The following is a 19,801-nucleotide window of genomic DNA, read 5'->3' on the forward strand; positions in this document are numbered from 1 at the left end:
GAAATGTCTCTCCGTCAGTCTGAATGGTTGGTCACCAGATGCAGGACGTCCTCTTTTACTGGTTTATCTAGATACGTGGTACTTCTGGATGAGTTCCCTTATAAGCTGTAGCTGGAAATCTGCTAGAGATATGTTCTGTCCAGTTTTGACATTGAAGAGGGCATGAGAATTTAGAACAGTGATGTCCAGCTGGTGGAAAAAGAACTTTCGGTACCATTTCATTGACTTCCGCACACACTTGATAGAACTGACATCATGTCTGACCGGTCAACAGGACCCATGTACTTGTTATAGTCAGTAACGTAATAGGGTTTCTCTATAGGCAGACTTATCTGTCTGTCAGTCTTCCCTGAAGGTCTCATATTGTCAGTATGTCGCTTGATCAGCATACAAACTTCCCTACGACTGAACCACCTGACAGCAATCATGTGACCTGTCGTTTTTGATTCAGTTTGTCCTTTCTTCAATTTTGTAGTAAATTTCAGCATACCCCTGCTGTTTTTCCTGACGGTACCACATGTGTTGGTTTTGTTTTTGTGCAGGTGATCGTACATTTGTGGACTTTAATACCAGTTATTTATCCACAATGTATGTCCTTTCTACAGGTACCTCTTAATTAGTATCACTGCACCTGATACCCCAAATTCATATTCAGGAATTATTTCTGTAGTTGACCCTGTGTAAACAATAAAATCCAGCACACATCCGGTCTCACAATCGCAGATAACAAATGTCATTATTCCAAATCTGTCTCTCTTTGATGGGATAAACTGTATAAATGAAAGCCTGCCTTTGAAAAGCTTCAAACTTTCATCAGTGCAAATGTTTTCAAACTGGGTGAATGTTTCTCTGAACTTGTTTCTGAGATGGTCAATTACAGGCTTTACTTTATACAGCCGGTCACCCTCGGGCTGACTCTTGTTGTCATTGAAATGTAACAACCGCAATAATAAGAGATACCTGTCTCTAGACATGAAATCCAAGAACTGCGGGGTCATTATTAGAGGATCTGTTACCGAGCTCGATAGCTGCAGTCGCTTAAGTGCGGCCAGTATCCAGTATTCGGGAGATAGTAGGTTCGAATCCCACTATCGGCAGCCCTGAAGATGGTTTTCCGTGGTTTCCCTTTTTCACACCAGGCAAATGCTGGGGCTGTACATTAATTAAGGCCACGGCCGCTTCCTTCCCACTCCCAGCCCTTTCCTGTCCCATCGTCGCCATAAGACATATCTGTGTCGGTGCGACGTAAAGCCAATAGCAAAAAAAAAAAAAAAAAAAAAAGAGGATCTGTTGACCAGTATTGAAGAATCGTAAGTTTATTCATTCTTGCCATAAGCATTGTCACGGCGAAAAAAGACGTACAGTTCAGGTGTGGTTTCCCTCCATTTCTGTAGCCTTGAACTTGGAGACGGTGGTATTGTTTGCGTAACAAATACAAAGTACTTCTTTGTTTCAACTGTTATATGCTCCGTAATTTCTCGTGAAAAGAAGCACTGAAATACGTTTAAAGCCGCTGGTTCATCATGAATCACACCGAATGATATACTTGATGAACTGCCATCAAAACTATATCTTACAGGACTAAACATATTACCCATGCGCCATTGAAATAAATCAAGTTCAGAATGAATTATTTTCCTGGTTTGTGGAGCTGCTACTTCAGGCTCAGCACTATCACTGTCATCATTGCCACAAGGAGTGTAATCACTACCCAAATCACTGATATCTGAGTACTCATCTTCTGATTCAAGGGTATTCACAGCTTCTGTAAGTTCAGACGTGGAAAGAACACGCCGTCCCCTACTTGAAGCCATTTTTACAAACCCTGGACACAGGTGCTTTGCGGCACTGCCAACCTAGGTTGCACACTGAGCTGAGTGCATTGTTTGAGATGATTGACCGCAGATAGCATTAAAATGCAGTCCCCGTTTTGACTGATGGTCCATTATCCTGCTAAAAGATGTTGCTTGTTGCTGCTCAAGTTGGAAAAAACAAAGGAAACTCCAAAGGTATATATTTCCTTTTCAGAAATTTAGCTAAAGTTACCAATGAAGTATCTCGGGCGCAGCAAGGACGTGACGTATTACCGCGCCCGAGATATCTCTGCCGTAGCATTGTAAGGGTTAAACTTTCCCAGATTCATGCAAGACTTCATTCAAAGCAACACAACTTTGGTACTTTTTTATGGATTTCAATAAAACTTTCACATGCATGTTTAGAAAACTCCATTCTTTTGGATAATATGATACTATCTTAGCTTAATAGTTGTTTGGTGTGGAACATCTTGAACCATCCCTCAACACAGAGACCCGCTTCGCAGTCTGGACATCGAAGCACTGTCTCTCTCCGAATTTTCTGTTTGTCGCACACGACATAATAATACAAATTTTTAAAAGTTTGAAGGGTCCCTGATATGTATCAAGTGCCTCATTGTTGTTGAAATGGATAAAATTACTAATTGATTCTGATATATCCACTGAAATAACTGACCTGAAAGTTAGCGTAGACAGAATAGATCTTTTAGAAAAATAGCTTTGCAGCGTAGGCTTTTGTATTATGGCCATTAGCATAAAATGAGCAGTCACAATGTATATCTCGTCCTTCGTGACTGGTTTCCAATCCCGCATTCTGGAACAAAGTGGTAATAAGCCCCTAGATTGGATTCTTTGCCCAGCATATAAATTTGTTTCACGAAATATTAGTTCCAATAACTCATCCATAAAGAAAGTCTTAAAAACAGTCACACCATCACTTTCCTCACCTGCCACATTCTGAGGTCCTGGGTTCCCTATAAAGAGTTCTAATCTACCCACCTAATTAGACGTGTTTTCCCGCTGAAATGTATTAGACGTGACATGCAGATTGACATTCCGCGCACTATCGGTCGTATCTGATTCCGAACCAAGGACTTCACATACAGCTATGTCAACCACATCACTCAAATCACCATCTGAATATAACCAACTAGAATCACTCAGCTGATCTAAAATATCCTCTATTTCCAAGCTCGATAACCCACACTTGTTTATAAAAGCCATCTCCACTAAAGACTGACAGAATGCAAGACAGCTTGTGATAAGGAAAAAGGATGGAAATAACAATCTCGAGAGCCCTGAATAGATTAAATTTATGATTCTTTTGACAGCCAGCTTCTTCCCAGAGAGGAAATGAAGGTATAATGCAAGAAGTGTGCATAGTAGTTGCCAGATAGCAAGACAAAATCAGTTTTTGGCCCTGGTGGCGGAGATAAACATTCCTTGAAATATCACTTGAATTTGTGACAAAATACTATCAAAATAGGGATCAAGGTGTGTCATTCGAATGCTCAGACTTTCTGCTTCAAGAAGAGATGAGTTAAAACACAAACAGCTGTAGTCGTAACTGCTAGATCGCAGTACAGTACACGTCTGTACCGCACACGATGCTCACTGCATGACGAGCAGTACTCGACACTCCACGCTGACAGGTTAAACCTAAACAAACCGCATTTGCAAACCATTTTCTACGGGATCGGAACTCGCCGGATCATGACAGTATTACGATTCACAGAGCATCGGCTCACATCGGATCTTGGCTGCCATTGGGTTAAAGATACTACAAGACGCAGATGTACCGCATGACTGATGCGTACTTACATTGCACGAGTCAGACGGACGAAACTATTCATCTATTTGTGAGATGTCATCGAAGCTGCAGTACAGCCTGTACGTGCTACGGAGCAGAATCATTGTTCTTCTCTGATGAATTACCTTGGGGAGATCTTACATACAAGCTTTATTTTATTTTTTCATTTTCTTTGTCCCAAAGGGGGCTGGGGGTGGGGGAATCTTAATACTCGAAATACGGTATTTAGCCCTTACTGTAGTGTAAATATTTTGTAAATGTATATAAGTCAAATGGACTCTATTTAGTTCCAGGAAAGCACTAGAATGGAAGGGATACTTTAATGTTGAGCTATTTGTACTGCTCACTACGGAAGGGAACTTGCAACAATTCTTTTGTTACTTCACTGTATGCATTTTCTAGATTATCTGAATACAAATGCCTACCCCTTTCATAGCATTTTAAAAAATGGTTCTTCTTCAGCCTAAAACTTGCATTGGTATTCATCTACTGGTGACAGTAATCTTTTTTTTTCTCAAAGCTTGTTAAAATGTAATATTAATTTTGAGATATTTCTATGGCCATTGTAACTATTTCAGTCTTCCTTATTTTCTTGGTAATTCTGAGACCTATATCTTCCACCCCTGCATGTTCTATACGTTTATCACATCAAAATTTATGTAAACAGCTCTGCTAGGTGATGACTGGTATAGAGTGAAACTCTGTTAAGAAGTTTTTCGAGGGACCGGGAAAAAAAAACTGAAAACTTAGTCTGTACTTTGAAATATATGTGAAACACACAGCCAACAGATTTCCTTGTTTGTGAACAAGACCGAAATAGGCCGATATATAAGAGCTGCTGAAAGAAAGCCACAATATAAAAATTTGATTATCTGACACGTATTTTTCCTGCGTCCGGGGCGGGTCGCGAAGAAATCCGGACTAGCATACTCTCAGGGTTAGTTGCCTATCGAAGTTTATTTTTAACGTGAATTGTGGGAGAGATACGAAAAGATAATTCCTATTTTTTACCTTACATTAAAAATATATATAATGCTTACACTAGATGATTAATATAAATACCAACATATCTTAATTATGACCATCTATTCAAATTCTAAGAAAATCAAGAAAGGAAAGTGTAGTTGAAAGAAAATTATCTCATTCTAAAATTCATCAGTGTAATTTCAGCGCTTAGGATCATTAATTGAAATATAATAATAAGTATGTGCAACAAGAAAATAATTATTTAAAATTCAGATTGTTGAAATGAATTCACATATCACCTTCACATCATCAGTCACATAAAAGGAAAATGTTCGTAAATTCTAATTAAAGTTTCTCAAATTATTTACATATCATTTTGGGAATTATCATAGTTCAGCATCATCTCTCATTATTCTTCTCTTAATTACTTAGGATGAGCATTACGTTTTCTTTACTGTAGGATTATATTTTGGAATAAGTCAGGAAAAAGATACGTATCAAGTTAGCCATAATATCAGCTAATGTTTACATTAATACCTAATATCTCTCGTCAACACAAATCTATCATTCATCTCATTAATCTTCAAAATTAGTTTAACCATATAACTGTGTCTGATGAGAAATATTCTCACATGAATAACTGAATTCCAACGCATTACCTAGTGTCATTTACTAAAATAGTTACAGAATATAATTTATGAAGAGAGTGTGAATTATCTAACCTCCTGGGATAATTTATGAAGAAATAATAATGCCTATGTATATGATTGAGTGCCATGTACTTCTTCAATGAATATTAACATTACCGTAGAAATCTAGGTTAATTTTAATCAGTACACTACTCATCACCTAAAATGAATCATTTCAATGATTTACTTATGCCATAAGTTATTGTAAACCTCACACTATGTTTTTACTGACGTAGGATATGGATTACCTGTTCTCACCATGGTATCATGAATATTAATGATCCTGGATTGCGTCAATATTTTTCACATTTTCATAATTAATCATTCCATTAGGGCATGATACTGTATAAGCTTTTGGGCTTATGCCGTGTCAAGAAAATAAGGTGAAATTCTTTACTTTTGCAAAGAACTGTGCTCTGCGTCATCAGAAGAAAATCTTGACTATCCATGAGAAAGGCTTCTTAAACAATTGTTTAAAACAAAGTCAAGGTTTTAAAGTTAACGACACTTAGAATAGATGAAACTCCTGCTAAATGGAGTGAGAAAATTGCTAAATCAACACACACAAACACACCAGCATGAGCAATTCCCCAAGAGAGAGGAGGATACATGGTTCAACTAGTACCTGCACCGCTTTCCACTGAACTACTTCTGAGTAACAATGTTAGCGAAGGAGGTAATAATCAGAAACTTATATTGTTTATTCGAGGAAAAGCCATATCAGGGGCTCCAAGTATAAGTGGAACTAATCGCTTCCCGAATCTCCCAATTATAATGGGTATTACCATGAAGAAAATTATGAATGTGTGAGCTGTAACTATTACACTATAAATTTGGTCATCACCAATTAAATAACCTGGTTGCCCTAATTCTCCTCAAATTAATATAAGCTGAGGGATGTACTTACCATACCTGCTCAAGCACCAAAAATTAAATATAATGTTCCAGTATCATTATGATTAGTTGAAAAAAAGTCATTGTTGCGGTAGGGTGGCAGATTGTAGGTGGTAAACTGTAAATTTATTTGGGAAAATTTTCTCCCCTACCAGGCTTTATAGTCAATAATGATGTTAGACTGCAATTCTAAAGGAGTTGAATTTACTAAGGCTTAAAAAATTTTGCCTTTATTTATAGCTTCGAAAGCTATTAGTTTAGTTACCTTAAAGCCTTAAAGCATAATGTAGACAACAGTTCTGAAGGGTAAACCCAGTGTTGAAATTCCGGTTAAGGTAAGCACAATCGGGAGAAAAGTGTAGTTAAGAGAATAGAATAAAGTTAATTTTAGTTGAGTATAAGAGAATAGAAATGCAAGAAATGTTAATCGGAGGTAATAAAATAATATTACGAGGATTTTAAATTCTATGATGATTACAATTAATTGATAATTTATATCAGTTAAGGTTTGAATAATTAATCATTTAAGTAAAACCTCAAGAAAGGAGGTAATCCACCAAGAGATAGTAGAAGATGGAATATACAAGAATTTGTAATCCAGTTGTTGGTTAAAACAACTTTAAAACAATTGTCTAAGAAGCCTCTCTCTTGGACAGTAGGAGATTTTCTTCTGATGATGCAGAGCACAGTTCTCTGTGAAACATAAAGAATTTCACCTTATTTTCTTGACACGGCATAAGCCCAAAAGCCTATACTGTCAGTACAATAATTGACATTGGTTGGAATGTACGATCTTTAAGTGTGGGTGTGGGTTACAGTAGTCACGTCCTAGTTCGTGAACCATGGGCTACGGCTGAGTGGCCTAGTAAGTGGTTCTGAGAGTCGGGATACCAGTTGCTATGGAATGGGAGTGGGCATCTCGGACATATTCTGAGTCATGGCCCTCCTTGTGCTCAGGCAGCTAGGACTATACAATTCATTGGTGGTCCATAACCCGTTAGAGGAGAGATCCTCACTTGGACTATGCGCAAGTAGGGTAGCATCCTACTTCATGAATTTACCGAGCTGAGAACATTTTAAGCAAGCCTCGGACCTATGGGAGTAACGGAGTCCCACTCCCACTTGACAGGCGAGAGACTCCTTGGAAACAACTTGGCGAACAAAATAGAATTCAATGGGGAGCTATCAATATTAATGGGGCTTATGGAAGAAAGAAAGTAGAACTGGCTGAGTCAGCAAAGAGGATGCATCTGGATGTGCTAGGAGTAAGTGATATTTGGGTAAGGGGAGATAACGAGGAGGAGATAGGAGATTACAAAGTGTACTCGACAGGTGTTAGAAAGGGAAGGGCAGAGTCTGGGGTAGGGTTCTTTATCAGGAATACCATTGCACGCAACATAGTTTCTGTTAGGCACGTAAATGAATGAATGATGTGGGTAAATTTTTCAGTTGGAGGAATTAGGACTAGAATTGTCTCAGTGTATTCACCATGTGAGGGTGCAGATGAGGATGAAGTTGACAAGTTTTATGAAGCATTGAGTGACATCGTGGTCAGGGTCAACAGCAAGGATAGAATAGTGCTAATGGGCAATTTCAATGCAAGAGTTGGGAATAGAACTGAAGGATACGAAAGGGTGATTGGTAAATGTGGGGAAGATATGGAAGCTAATGGGAATGGGAAGCATTTGCTGGACTTATGTGCTAGTATGGGTTTAGCAGTTATGACTACATTCTTCAAGCATAAGGCTATTCACTGCTACACATAGGAGGCTAGAGGTACCAGATCCATAATAGACAATATCGTAAACCGACTTCGAATTCAGGAAATCTGTTAGGAATGTACGAGTTTTCCGGGGATTTTTCGATGATACAGACAACTATCTGATCTGTAGTTAACTAAGTATCTCTAGGCCTAGGGTAGAGAAAGTGAAATCTGTCTGCAAACGAATAAGGGTAGAAAATCTCCAGGACGAGGAAATTAGACAGAAGTACGTGTATATGATTAGTGGGAAATTTCGAGCAGTGGACAGTAAGCAGGTTCAGGATATAGAAAGTGAATGGATGGCATACAGGGATGCTATAGTAGAAACAGCAAGGGAATGCCTAGGAAAACTGTGTGTAAAGATGGGAAAAGGCGAACATCTTGGTGGAATGATAAAGTGAGAGCAGCTTGTAAACGTAAAAACAAGACTTATCAGAAATGGCTCCAAACAAGGGCCGAGGCAGACAGGGATTTGTACATAGATGAAAGAAACAGAGTGAAACAAATAGTTGTTGAATCCAGAAAGAAGTCTTGGGAAGATTTTGGTAATAACCTGGAAAGGCTAGGTCAAGCAGCAGGGAAACCCTTTCTGGACAGTATAAAGAATCTTAGGAAGGGAAGGGAAAAAGGAAATGAACAGTGTTTGGTGTAATTCAGGTGAACTGATAATAGATCCCAGGGAATCACTGGAGAGGTGGAGGGAATATTTTGAACATCTTCTCAATGTAAAAGGAAATCATCGTGGTGGTGTTGCGAACAGCCAAGCTCATGGGGAGGAGGAAAATAATGTTGGTGAAATTACGCTGAGGAAGTGGAAAGGATGGTAAATAAACTCCATTGTCATAAAGCAGCAGGAATAGATGAAATTAGACCTGAAATGGTGAAGTATAGTGGGAAGACAGGGATGAAATGGCTTCATAGAGTAGTAAAATTAGCATGGAGTGTTGGTAAGGTAACTTCAGATTGGACAAAAGCAGTAATTGCACCTATCTATAAGCAAGGGAACAGGAAGGTTTGCAACAACTATCGAGGTATCTCATTGATTAGTATACCAGGCAACGTATTCACTGGCATCTTGGAAGGGAGGGTGCAATCAGTCATTGAGAGGAAGTTGGATGAAAACCAGTGTGGTTTCAGACCACAGAGAGGCTGTCAGGATCAGATTTTTAGTATGCGCCAGGTAATTGAAAAATGCTACGAGAGGAACAGGCAGTTGTGTTTGTTTTGTAGATCTAGAGAAAGCATACGACAGGGTACCGAGAGAAATGATGTTCGCTATATTGGGGGGCTATAGAATTAAAGGTAGATTTTAAAATTCAATCAAAGGCATTTATGCTGACAATTGGTCTTCAGTGAGAATTGATGGTAGAATGAGTTTTTGGTACAGGATACTTACAGGGGTTACACAGGGCTACAATCTTTCACCTATGCTGTTCGTAGTTTACATGGATCATCTGCTGAAAGGTATAAAATGGCAGGGAGGGATTCAGTTAGGTGGAAATGTAGTAAGCAGTCTGGTCTATGCAACGACTTTGTCTTCATGGCAGATTGTGCCGAAAGCCTGCAGTCTAATATCTTGGAACTTGAAAATAGGTGCAATGAGTATGGTATGAAAATTAGCCTCTCGAAGACTAAATTGATGTCAGTAGGTAAGAAATTCAACAGAATTGAATGTGACTGGTGATACAAAGCTAGAACAGGTCGATAATTTCAAGTATTTAGGTTGTGTTCTCCCAGGATGGTAATATAGTAAGTGAGATTGAATTATGGTGTTGTAAAGTTAATGCAGTGAGCTCGCAGTTGCGATCAACAGTATTCTGTAAGAAGGAAGTCAGCTCCCAGACGAAACTATCTTTACATCGGTCTGTTTTCAAACCTACTTTGCTTTATGGGAGCAAAAGCTGGGTGGACTCAGGATATCTTAGTCATAAGTTAGAAGTAACAGACATGAGAGTAGCAAGAATGCTGGTACAAACAGGTGGGAACAATGACAGGAGGGTACTCGGAATGAGGAGATAAAGGCTAATTTAGGAATGAACTCGATGGATGAAGGTGTGAGCATAAACCGGCTTTGGTGGTGAGGTCATGTGAGGCGAATGGAGGAGGATAAGTTACCTAGGAGAATAATGGACTCTGTTATGGAGGGTTAGAGAAGTAGAGGTAGACCAAGACGACAATGGTTAGGCTCAGTTTCTAACAATTTAAAGATAAGAGGTATAGAACTAAATGAGGCCACAACACTAGTTGCAAATCGAGGATTGTGGCGACGTTTAATAAATTCACAGAAGCTTGCAGACTGAATGCTGAAAGGCATAACAGTCTGTAATGATGATGTATGTATGTACGTATGTATAATTTTATAATTGGCATTCCATACGTTTGTCGTATATGTATTCCTAAAACAGTAATGTTGTGGACAAATACATTTTACGGTTTTTAACTAATGTTGAGGCCACCTCGATTAATAACCTCACCCTGTCGCAGCTCGCAACTTACTGCATTAAGGTTTTATCAAATCATCCATTGTAAGCTGTTTGTTTCCCACGTAGAATCCCGTTCGATTCTATTCCGTTAGATGTGAACGGTGGAGTTGAAATTTCGACTGATGAGTTTGATTCGATTCCACAAGGTGAGAGCTAGACAGACTCCAATCCTCCTTGGTGAGAGTGTGCATCTGGTGTCCATTTTGTCATAGCGTGACGACGTATGGCCTTAGCAAGCCTGGACAATTTCCGTGACACCGGAGACACAACTTAAGCACGCAAATGGTCTAACACAGAGTGCAACTTGCGCGGAGACTATAGGGTTCTAACCATGGGTTGCTTTGAGCAGATGTTTTCTATCTCAAGCGGCTCTAAAATATGATATGTTTATCCTGGAAATATATTTACAACAAAACACTTTAAACGGGGAAAATATACGTATATCTTAATGAAACTGATCAAGGGACCAAGAATATCACACTTCTTAGGCGGGAAAACTTCTTATGCGGGAACTTCTTAACAGAGTTTTACTGTACCGGTATTTACCATTCTATTCACTTCCTTAACTGTTATTCCTGCAATTCTCAATCTGATTAAAATCTGAGATTTGGGTATTTTCTGATGAGAGAACCTATTAACCATACAAGAGAATATTGAATAATGTAATTATTTATAATCAGAATTTGAGAATTGGAAAGGAATAAATGTGTCAAACCAAGTCATGAATGCATGTACGTATGTTAATTTGGATGATTTAAGTCATATTCAACAATCACATGTGCCCTAAAATAACTAAACTTGGGTTTCCTTTCCTTTTACAGGCTCTTTGGCAGTGAAGATGTTGATCTCCGTCAGCTCACACCAAGACCTGTAGCTACACAACCGTCTATGCCACCTTCTCCCCCTTCACCTCCTAATATTTCACAACCATCTCCTACTCATACCACTACTTCATCTCAGGATAGTTCTACAAATACAGTGTCCTCTCCAAAAACTTCAGTAACATTAGAAAAAGACAGAGATGTTTCAAATGAATGTGCCAATGAACCTATGAAACCTCAAGATGAAGATCATGTGAAAGAAAATGGTGGTGAGAAACTTTTCCCTCAAGGTTGGGAAAAGTACAAGGAGTCTAAACCAGACATATATAAATCTCCATTCCGTTCCAGTGAATTATCAAAATCTGCCTTATCAGCAGGTACTGATTCACCTGTCAGGGATGTTTCATATGCCTCTCATCGGGATCGGGGTGTAACGCATTTTAATCGAAGAGGTAGACCAGAATTTGATAGACTTGGCCGGCCTCTACTTTATCATCGTTTACCAGGTATGTGATTTATATTTTCACCACTCTGTGCCTGTGTTACTATATATTTTTAAAGCCCACAAACAGTCAATTTTTCTTCACAAATCTGGAAAAGATTATGATGCTTCTGCAGATAGATCAGTTAATTCTTCTTAAACTTTCTTTAATAACCTTCATAACTCAGCTTCTAATATGAGCTCACTGATAGATGTGGGAGGCTGTACAATTCGGATATGTATTTTTCTGATATTGGCAATGACATTGAATGCAATTTCCCTCAGGTTTTTCCACATTTGTGTGTCACAAATGCCGGGATAATAATTTGCTTCAATACCCTGGGCAATTACCTCAATTTTAGGCTCAATAATTACAAAACAGATCCATTAACAATCTGATCGTTTTTTCACATTTTGGTGCTGTTATAGGATTTCACTATGTATTTTTTACAGTTCAGTTTTTTTTAAGATACTAGATCTATAAAATAAAAAGTAATGATGTATGTAATAATTGACGGTGAGTATATTTTAACATGTTTTCATTTTATATTTATAGTGCAGTTGTAGAACTAATCATTTTGTTCATTAGCACTCTACAGATACTGTTTGTCAGAATAGTATTGAAGAATATTAACTATATTATTACGATGTAAATTTAAGTGTAATCTAGAATTCTTTGGGACAAATGGAGCTATTGACTTTGATGCATCAAACCCCTTAATGAAATAATAAATAACATCATTTGGGAAGGATATCGAGAGAATAGTTCATTGGTGAATGTTGCAAGCTTCAGGAAAAGAGTACATTAAGGTAAATACCATTCTTTTACTTACTGATTGAGTAGAGACAAAAAGTAACTGCCTTCCTGTGTACTACGCAGCTTCTCTGCCTTGCCTGTGTTGGGTATAGCCTATGGTCCCAGGCATAGGGAAAAATTATGGGTGAAGTGTTCTTCGATATTCAGGGACTGGTATATATTGAATTCATTCCTGATGGTAACTGTCACTAAAGAGATGTGTTTCCATTCGTTGGTGTCTTCATGCTGCAGTGTGAAGCAAGAGGACGTTTGTGCAAGGATAGAATTGAGTTCTCCATCATGACAACGCCCAAGTGCACCAGTCACTCCAGGTGTGCAAATTCCTCACACAGTATAACATACTTGTATTTCATCTTCCTTATTCTCCAGTGGATTAGTACCAGTTTCCAAAAATCCTTTCAAGGTCTCATTGGCCAAAGAGGTGAAAACAAATGTGACACACACTCTGCAGAAAGTGACCAGTGATGGACAGCAGAATGTTTTGAATAGTGGTAATAGAGGGTGATGTGTGCCACACTAGGCGAGTTGGCCGTGCGGTTAGGGGTGCACAGCTGTGAGCTTGCATCTGGGAGATAGTGGGTTCGAATCCCACTGTCGGCAGCCCTCAAGATGGTTTTCCGTGGTTTCCCATTTTCACACCAGGCAAATGCTGGGGCAGCACCTTAAATAAGGCCATGGCCACTTCCTTCCCACTCCTAGCCCTTTCCTATCCCATCCCATTGTCGCCATAAGACCTGTCTTTAAAGATAAAAATTTCATTGTTCCGTATTGAAATTATTAACATTGAAAATTAAATAATTGAAGTTCAATCAATTCAATACATAAAAGATAGAAATGTAGTAATTACATTCTTATTTAAATGGGACCGGTTTCGCCCCTAGTCCAGGTCATCGTCAGCCGTAAAAACAAGTAGGCGAAATCACACAATGTTTATGAATATTGGAGAAATGGGTCAGTTTCACACTCTGTCAGGCACAAAGTCACAACACTATCAAATAATATATGAAGATTATAAATAACTTGAAGTCGCAGACGAATAGATTTGTAGAAGCAAAACGCCAGTTCCCGGTGATCAGCGCGGCACATTCAAGGTCATGCGCTGCGGTCTCGAACACCAAAGTAGAGTGGAGACTGTCTTGAAGGTCCAATATTTGTCTCGGTTGCGGGAAGTTAAGTACGTATATAAAAAATATACGACGCAAATCAGTATAATTGAATGAGTACTTGTGCTCCTGCTAAGTTCTTGGAAAACAGTTGACTTGAAAAAACAATTGTAAAGAGAAAAAAATGTAATAAAAAGCGCAATATCGGAAAACAAATGAAAACTTATATGCACAGTGCGCTATTTTTTAAAATTGAAAAAAAATTTAGGACATGATTGAAGTAGTCGAAGTTGGCGCAAGACAAGAGTTAAAAATTTGAAAGAGGAGAACCGAAATGAAGGTCGATTGTTGTTGTTTTTTTTTATAAATAGAGAAGGTAGAATAAATTAACAGAGGAAGAGTGATAGTGAAAAAAGAGAACTAACAATAGAAATCTTGATATCTTATACAACTCTAAATCTCTAAATAAGTCTAATGCTTTTTCTAAATCTGGTGTATACAGATTCAAATGCAACAACTGCAATTCCTCCTACGTCGGACAAACTGGCCGCAACTTCAATATCAGGTACTCTGAACATGTCAACGCCATTAAATACAACAGATTCTCTGCCATAGGACAGCACATACAAGACTCCAAGCATAGTTTCACCAGTATTAACAATGACATGAATATACTTAAACATTACTGAAAATTGCTTTATCCACCTTGACCAGTACTTCAACCCTAATTTCAATTTAAACGACATTTCTGAAAAACCCAATATCCTTTTTGACTTCCTAATTCTTCTTCTCAAAAATTCCAAATTCCAAAACCCCAATTCTATTTTCCATGCCTTACAAAGTTACCACCCACATTTTCTACCTCCAATAACCCACCCTCCTAACCCACCCTAAACTACCCCTCGTTCATTTCCCTATCTTATCCTTCCTCAATACCATCTAACTTCAATCTCTTTTATTTTTTCTCTTTTTTCACTATCACTCTTCCTCTGTTAATTTATTCTACCTTCTCTATTTATAAAAAAAAAAAACCAATCGACCTTCATTTCGGTTCTCCTCTTTCAAATTTTTAACTCTTTTCTTGCGCCAACTTCGACTACTTCAATCATGTCCTAAAAATTTTTTCAATTTTAAAAAATAGCACACTGTGCATATAAGTTTTCATTTGTTTTCCGATATTGCGCTTTTTATTACATTTTTTTCTCTTTACAATTTTTTTTCAAGTCAACTGTTTTCCAAGAACTTAGCAGGAGCACAAGTACTCATTCAATTATACTGATTTGCGTCGTATATTTTTTATATACGTACTTAACTTCCCGCAACCGAGACAAATATTGGACCTTCAAGACAGTCTCCACTCTACTTTGGTGTTCGAGACTGCAGCGCATGACCTTGAATGTGCCGCGCTGATCACCGGGAACTGGCGTTTTGCTTCTACAAATCTATTCGTCTGCGACTTCAAGTTATTTATAATCTTCATATATTATTTGATAGTGTTGTGACTTTGTGCCTGACAGAGTGTGAAACTGACCCATTTCTCCAATATTCATAAACATTGTGTGATTTCGCCTACTTGTTTTTACGGCTGACGATGACCTGGACTAGGGTCGAAACCGGTCCCATTTAAATAAGAATGTAATTACTACATTTCTATCTTTTATGTATTGAATTGGTTGAACTTCAATTATTTAATTTTTAATAAGACCTGTCTGTGTCAGTCCGACGTAAAGCCGTTGGCAAAAAAAAAAAAAAAAAGAAAAGAAAAAGAAAAGAAGTGTGCCACTGCCCAACGGGCTTACTTTGAAGGGGGGTGTTTTGTAAAAAGTTCCATATCTTCTGTAATGAAAGTTCCTACATATCTTTAGTTATTTTTTAACTTTCCTGGTATATCAACATTTTTAGCCTTTTTGTGCCTATCTTAAATTCTTGTAAGTCCAAATTCACTAAAACTTTCTTCTCAAGGCTGGAAAAGATTGTGATGCTTCAGCAACATTAGGTGTCTTTCCTTTCCTCCAACCTCCATTGCCACAGTCTTAATAACAGAATTCATAGGTAGTAAGAACACAGTTATTTGAAGGCCATAAATATACTGATCAATTTGGCCTTGTAGGTAGGGTCTTGCAACTGTGAGCTTGCATTGATAGTGCTTTCGAATCCCATTGTCGGCAGCCCTGAAGATCATTTTCCATGGTTTCCCATTTTCCACCAAGCAGATACTGGGGCTGTACCTTAATAAAGACCACAGGCACACCTTCCCAATCTTAGGCCTCTCTCATCCATCTGTCGCCAAAAGCCTTCATTGTGATAGCACGATGTTAAACAAGTAGCAAAAAAAGAAAGATGACCATACATAAAACACCTACACGTTTGGCGGTGTTTTAGTTTGTTACTTATCTCAATGGCATATCAAGTTTGATTCATCCATATGTAATCGATTCAAGTTAATTTAATGAGCATGAATCGTGATGTAACTTTTTACATGTAACCAGTAAGCAACCATAATGCTTGTTCAACCAATCAATGACTACCGATCTGCATTTAGAGCTGTCGCCCACATGGTGTCAGTTGTTTACCTAGTCTTTTCTTAAGTGATATTCAAAGTAGTTCACATAATGATCTTTCCTACTTTTAAAAACTTCACTTTCCAAGCTATCCCTCCACTGACAGCTCGGAACATTCTGCATATTACACGTGATAAAATTCATTTTTGAATCCGTATTGAAAGTATTTGTATTAAATAACACTAGTATATTTTTATTATTTATCCACCTATTCAGTACAATACAATCTTTAAAATCGGGACTTACACGCAACGAATAAGCCCTTAGCCATGCCTTCTCAAGCTCACCACCAAGACTTCACAAATACAACACGCGAAGTAAGAGCTCAGCGACTGCCAGTTGCTCTAAAACTCTCAACATAAGTTAACATCTTGGCGGTCGAAGGGGTGAGCGTCAACACTTTTCATTTAACTTCCACTATTTAGCCCCCTAATTCCAATTATAGTTCTTCATTAAATTTTCAAAATAACTCTTTAATTACAGAATTTCATCACACACTTGGCTACCCACTGATTGACAACAACTTTTACTACAACAACATTCCCTTTCGACTAGTATGCTCACTTCAACACGTCCAACAACAAAGAACCACACCTATCACAAACTCTTCCCACAAATACTACGTCAAAGAACATGGCCAAATGACGTCTACACAGACTCAATATAGCATACGGCACCAGCATTCTAACTAATATTATCTCAAAAAGAACCACGCCATATGAAAATTCTTCAAAATGTATAAGCATATAAATAAAAATCAATACTTACCAACTTCAAGAACGAAGGACTATTACCAATGCTCAACTTTCCTCAAGTTTTTAACGGCACGCCATTTGACAATTAATTGGAATGTGCTTTCGGATTTTTAACTTTGTGGTATCTTTTAATATCAAGAATCATCCACCTATGTCATAATTCTCAAATAATTGACATGTTTTTAGACTCAAATATTAACACAATATTAAGTAATAGTACACTACATTTTATATTGTAATAGTTGTTTAACAAATCTCTAATCCATTTTACAAGACATAGTTACTTTTTACCAGTATTTATATGTCATTTCCAATCAGGTACCTAATCTATTCCTAAGGTAAAAATATGGCTACTATTGATAGGTAAAACATGTACCATCCAATGTATTAATTTTATGTGAACAATTTTGATTTAGGACAAAGTACTAATTTTTAAGATTGTATTGTATTGAATAGGTGGGTAAACAATAAAAACATACTAGTGTTATTTAATACATTCCGCATAGTCGGGATGTTAATCTTCAAGTCTTCCCTGCCCAGAGTTTTCAATATTTTCGTAATGGTACTTTCGTCAAAAATCACCCAGAACAAATCATGCTGCCTTCCTTTGGATCTTTTCCAGTTCTTGATTCAAGTAATCCTGGTGAGGATCCCATATACTAGAACCATTCTGTAATTGGGGTCTTACCAGTGATTTATATCCCCTCTCCTTTACATTTCTACAACACCTAAGTACCCTCATAACCATACAGTCCAAAACCATATTCCAAAATGTATATGATTAAAAATATCTTGCAGTTTGGAAATATGTTTGCACTCCATAATCTGTTCTTTTATTTATTCAGCATCACAGTCGATTTCCCTATTAGGTTGGTGCAGACAACATATGAACGTTGTATGTTACTTCAAAATCTAGTGTCAACACTCTCTTCACTTCTCTTCATTTGTGATTTTCCTTCCAGTCATAAATGTAACATCATCTAGGTGCATATGTGCTCGTAGGAGATAGGTTGGTAACTTGTGGCATTCCAGTCATTCCTCAGAACTTGCATTTTGGAGACAGGGTAACTTTTCATTCTGAAGATGTTACCACAAGTAACCCGCGCCCAGTTCTTTGCTAAGACACTTGAGAAAGTCGTTTCGTTGCTTATCTTGAGTACAGTAAAACTATTTAGGAGACTGAAAAATACACTCGCCCTTGAGAAAGACTTTCAGTTTCATTTCCTGCCAACAGCATTTTTGAACCACAACGATGTGTTCGTTGCTTGTCTTGAGTACTGTAAAAGTACAATACAATTGGCAGTCATAGATAGCTTGTCCTAGCAGCTGAATGTTGGGCCTTTCACTTATCAATCCTATCAACTCATCCTTTGTAAAGTTGTGAGCATATTTGGCTTGTTCTTTCTTTTGACTTAGGATCTGTGTCATTACTATGGTGTAAGGTAAACTACAGCAACTACTTTTCTTGCCAGACTAAGTAGCTCAGATGGTAGAGCGTGGCCTTCTGAGCCCAACTTGGCAGGCTTGATATTGGCTTGGTCCGGTGGTACTTGAAGGTGCTTAATATGTCAGTCTCGTGCCAGTAAATTTACTGACATGTTAAAGAACTCCTGCGGGACAAACTTCCGGCACCTCAAATTCTCTTTAAAAAAACAAACATAAAAGTAGATACCTCGGTGGGACAAAAAATCAAGATGATTATTATTATTATTATTATTATTATTATTATTATTATTATTCTTTTCACTGTAAGTGACTAATTTTCGCACTTAACCTGAAGATGCGGGAATTAACTTCTTGGCTTTTAGTCTGCAAGAAAATTGGAATGTTTTCCTTCTTGTTCTTGCAGAATGTTCCAAGGATAGTCAGTAGTAACATTCCTACTGGAAGGTTGAATCAGTGAATTAGTTACAACACTGTGAACAGAATTTTCCAATTGGTATAGCCCAGGGGTTGTTTTCCCATATAGATCTCCAACCACAGTGTGAAAGACTTTTGCACAGTAAAGAGCATAGATTTTCAGACCATACTTAGCCAGGAATTTGTTGAGTTTCTTCCGATCTGCTGGAAAATTAATGTCATTAAATCTCAGAACTGTGCTAGGAACTTACAATGTTTTACATCCATGCATTTACAGAAATATTCCACTCCTGTGCCATCAGTACACCAAAGTCTGGCTGAATGGTTATCATAGGGGCCTTCAGTTCAAAGGGTCATGAGTTCAATTCCTAACCAGGTTGGAGATTTTAATCTTAAATGGTTAATTCTCTTGGCTCGGGGACTGGGTGTTTGTGTTGCCCCAGCATCAGTGCAACTCATACATCATATATAACACTACCCTCCAGCACAGTAACATTCCGTTTCCCATGTACAGCAGATGCCTCCCACCCTCATCGGAGGGTCTACCTTACAAGGGCTGCATCATACCAGCAATAACAACAGCCTGCAAAGATTTTCCGGCAAAAGTAATTGTATGTGATATACCTTACATTTAGTGTTCTAATGTAAAAAATAATACCAATTGTTACATATCACATACAGATTTGTCACAAGTCCATCTCATGTTTATGCTAATAGAGCTTCGTTGTTGTAAATGAGGTTTGGATTGGTTGTATGGAATGCAGGTATGGACATGTCTGAGAGAAAATATTGTATGTGCTCTGTTTTGGAGGGGTAATCATACAGGAACACAGGAAGAACAATCGAACCGTTGCAGGTCGGGTATGCGCAGTGTCAGGCAAGAACAAAACACCAAGATTGTGTTTCTACGTAGTCTGGAGGAGAATCTGAGAATGTGTGTCGCGCCTTTGTCTACAAGTTACAACGTGCACTTGAAATCGGTTGA

The 19,801-nt window shown here is 38.0% G+C and overlaps 1 protein-coding gene across 4 annotated transcripts in view; it reads left to right on the forward strand.

Moving 5' to 3' along the window:
* Window positions 1-19,801, forward strand: part of LOC136866098 (pre-mRNA cleavage complex 2 protein Pcf11) — a 444,626-nt gene that overhangs the window by 287,868 nt on the left and 136,957 nt on the right. For all 4 annotated transcript variants that reach the window (XM_067142769.2, XM_067142771.2, XM_067142770.2 and 1 more), the window contains one exon: window positions 11,240-11,745. In XM_067142769.2, the coding sequence (XP_066998870.2) occupies window positions 11,240-11,745 (506 nt within the window). The remainder of the gene's footprint in view (window positions 1-11,239; window positions 11,746-19,801) is intronic.

The sequence above is a fragment of the Anabrus simplex genome, chromosome 3 (genome assembly GCF_040414725.1).
Source record: "Anabrus simplex isolate iqAnaSimp1 chromosome 3, ASM4041472v1, whole genome shotgun sequence".
Classification (NCBI taxonomy): domain Eukaryota; kingdom Metazoa; phylum Arthropoda; class Insecta; order Orthoptera; family Tettigoniidae; genus Anabrus; species Anabrus simplex.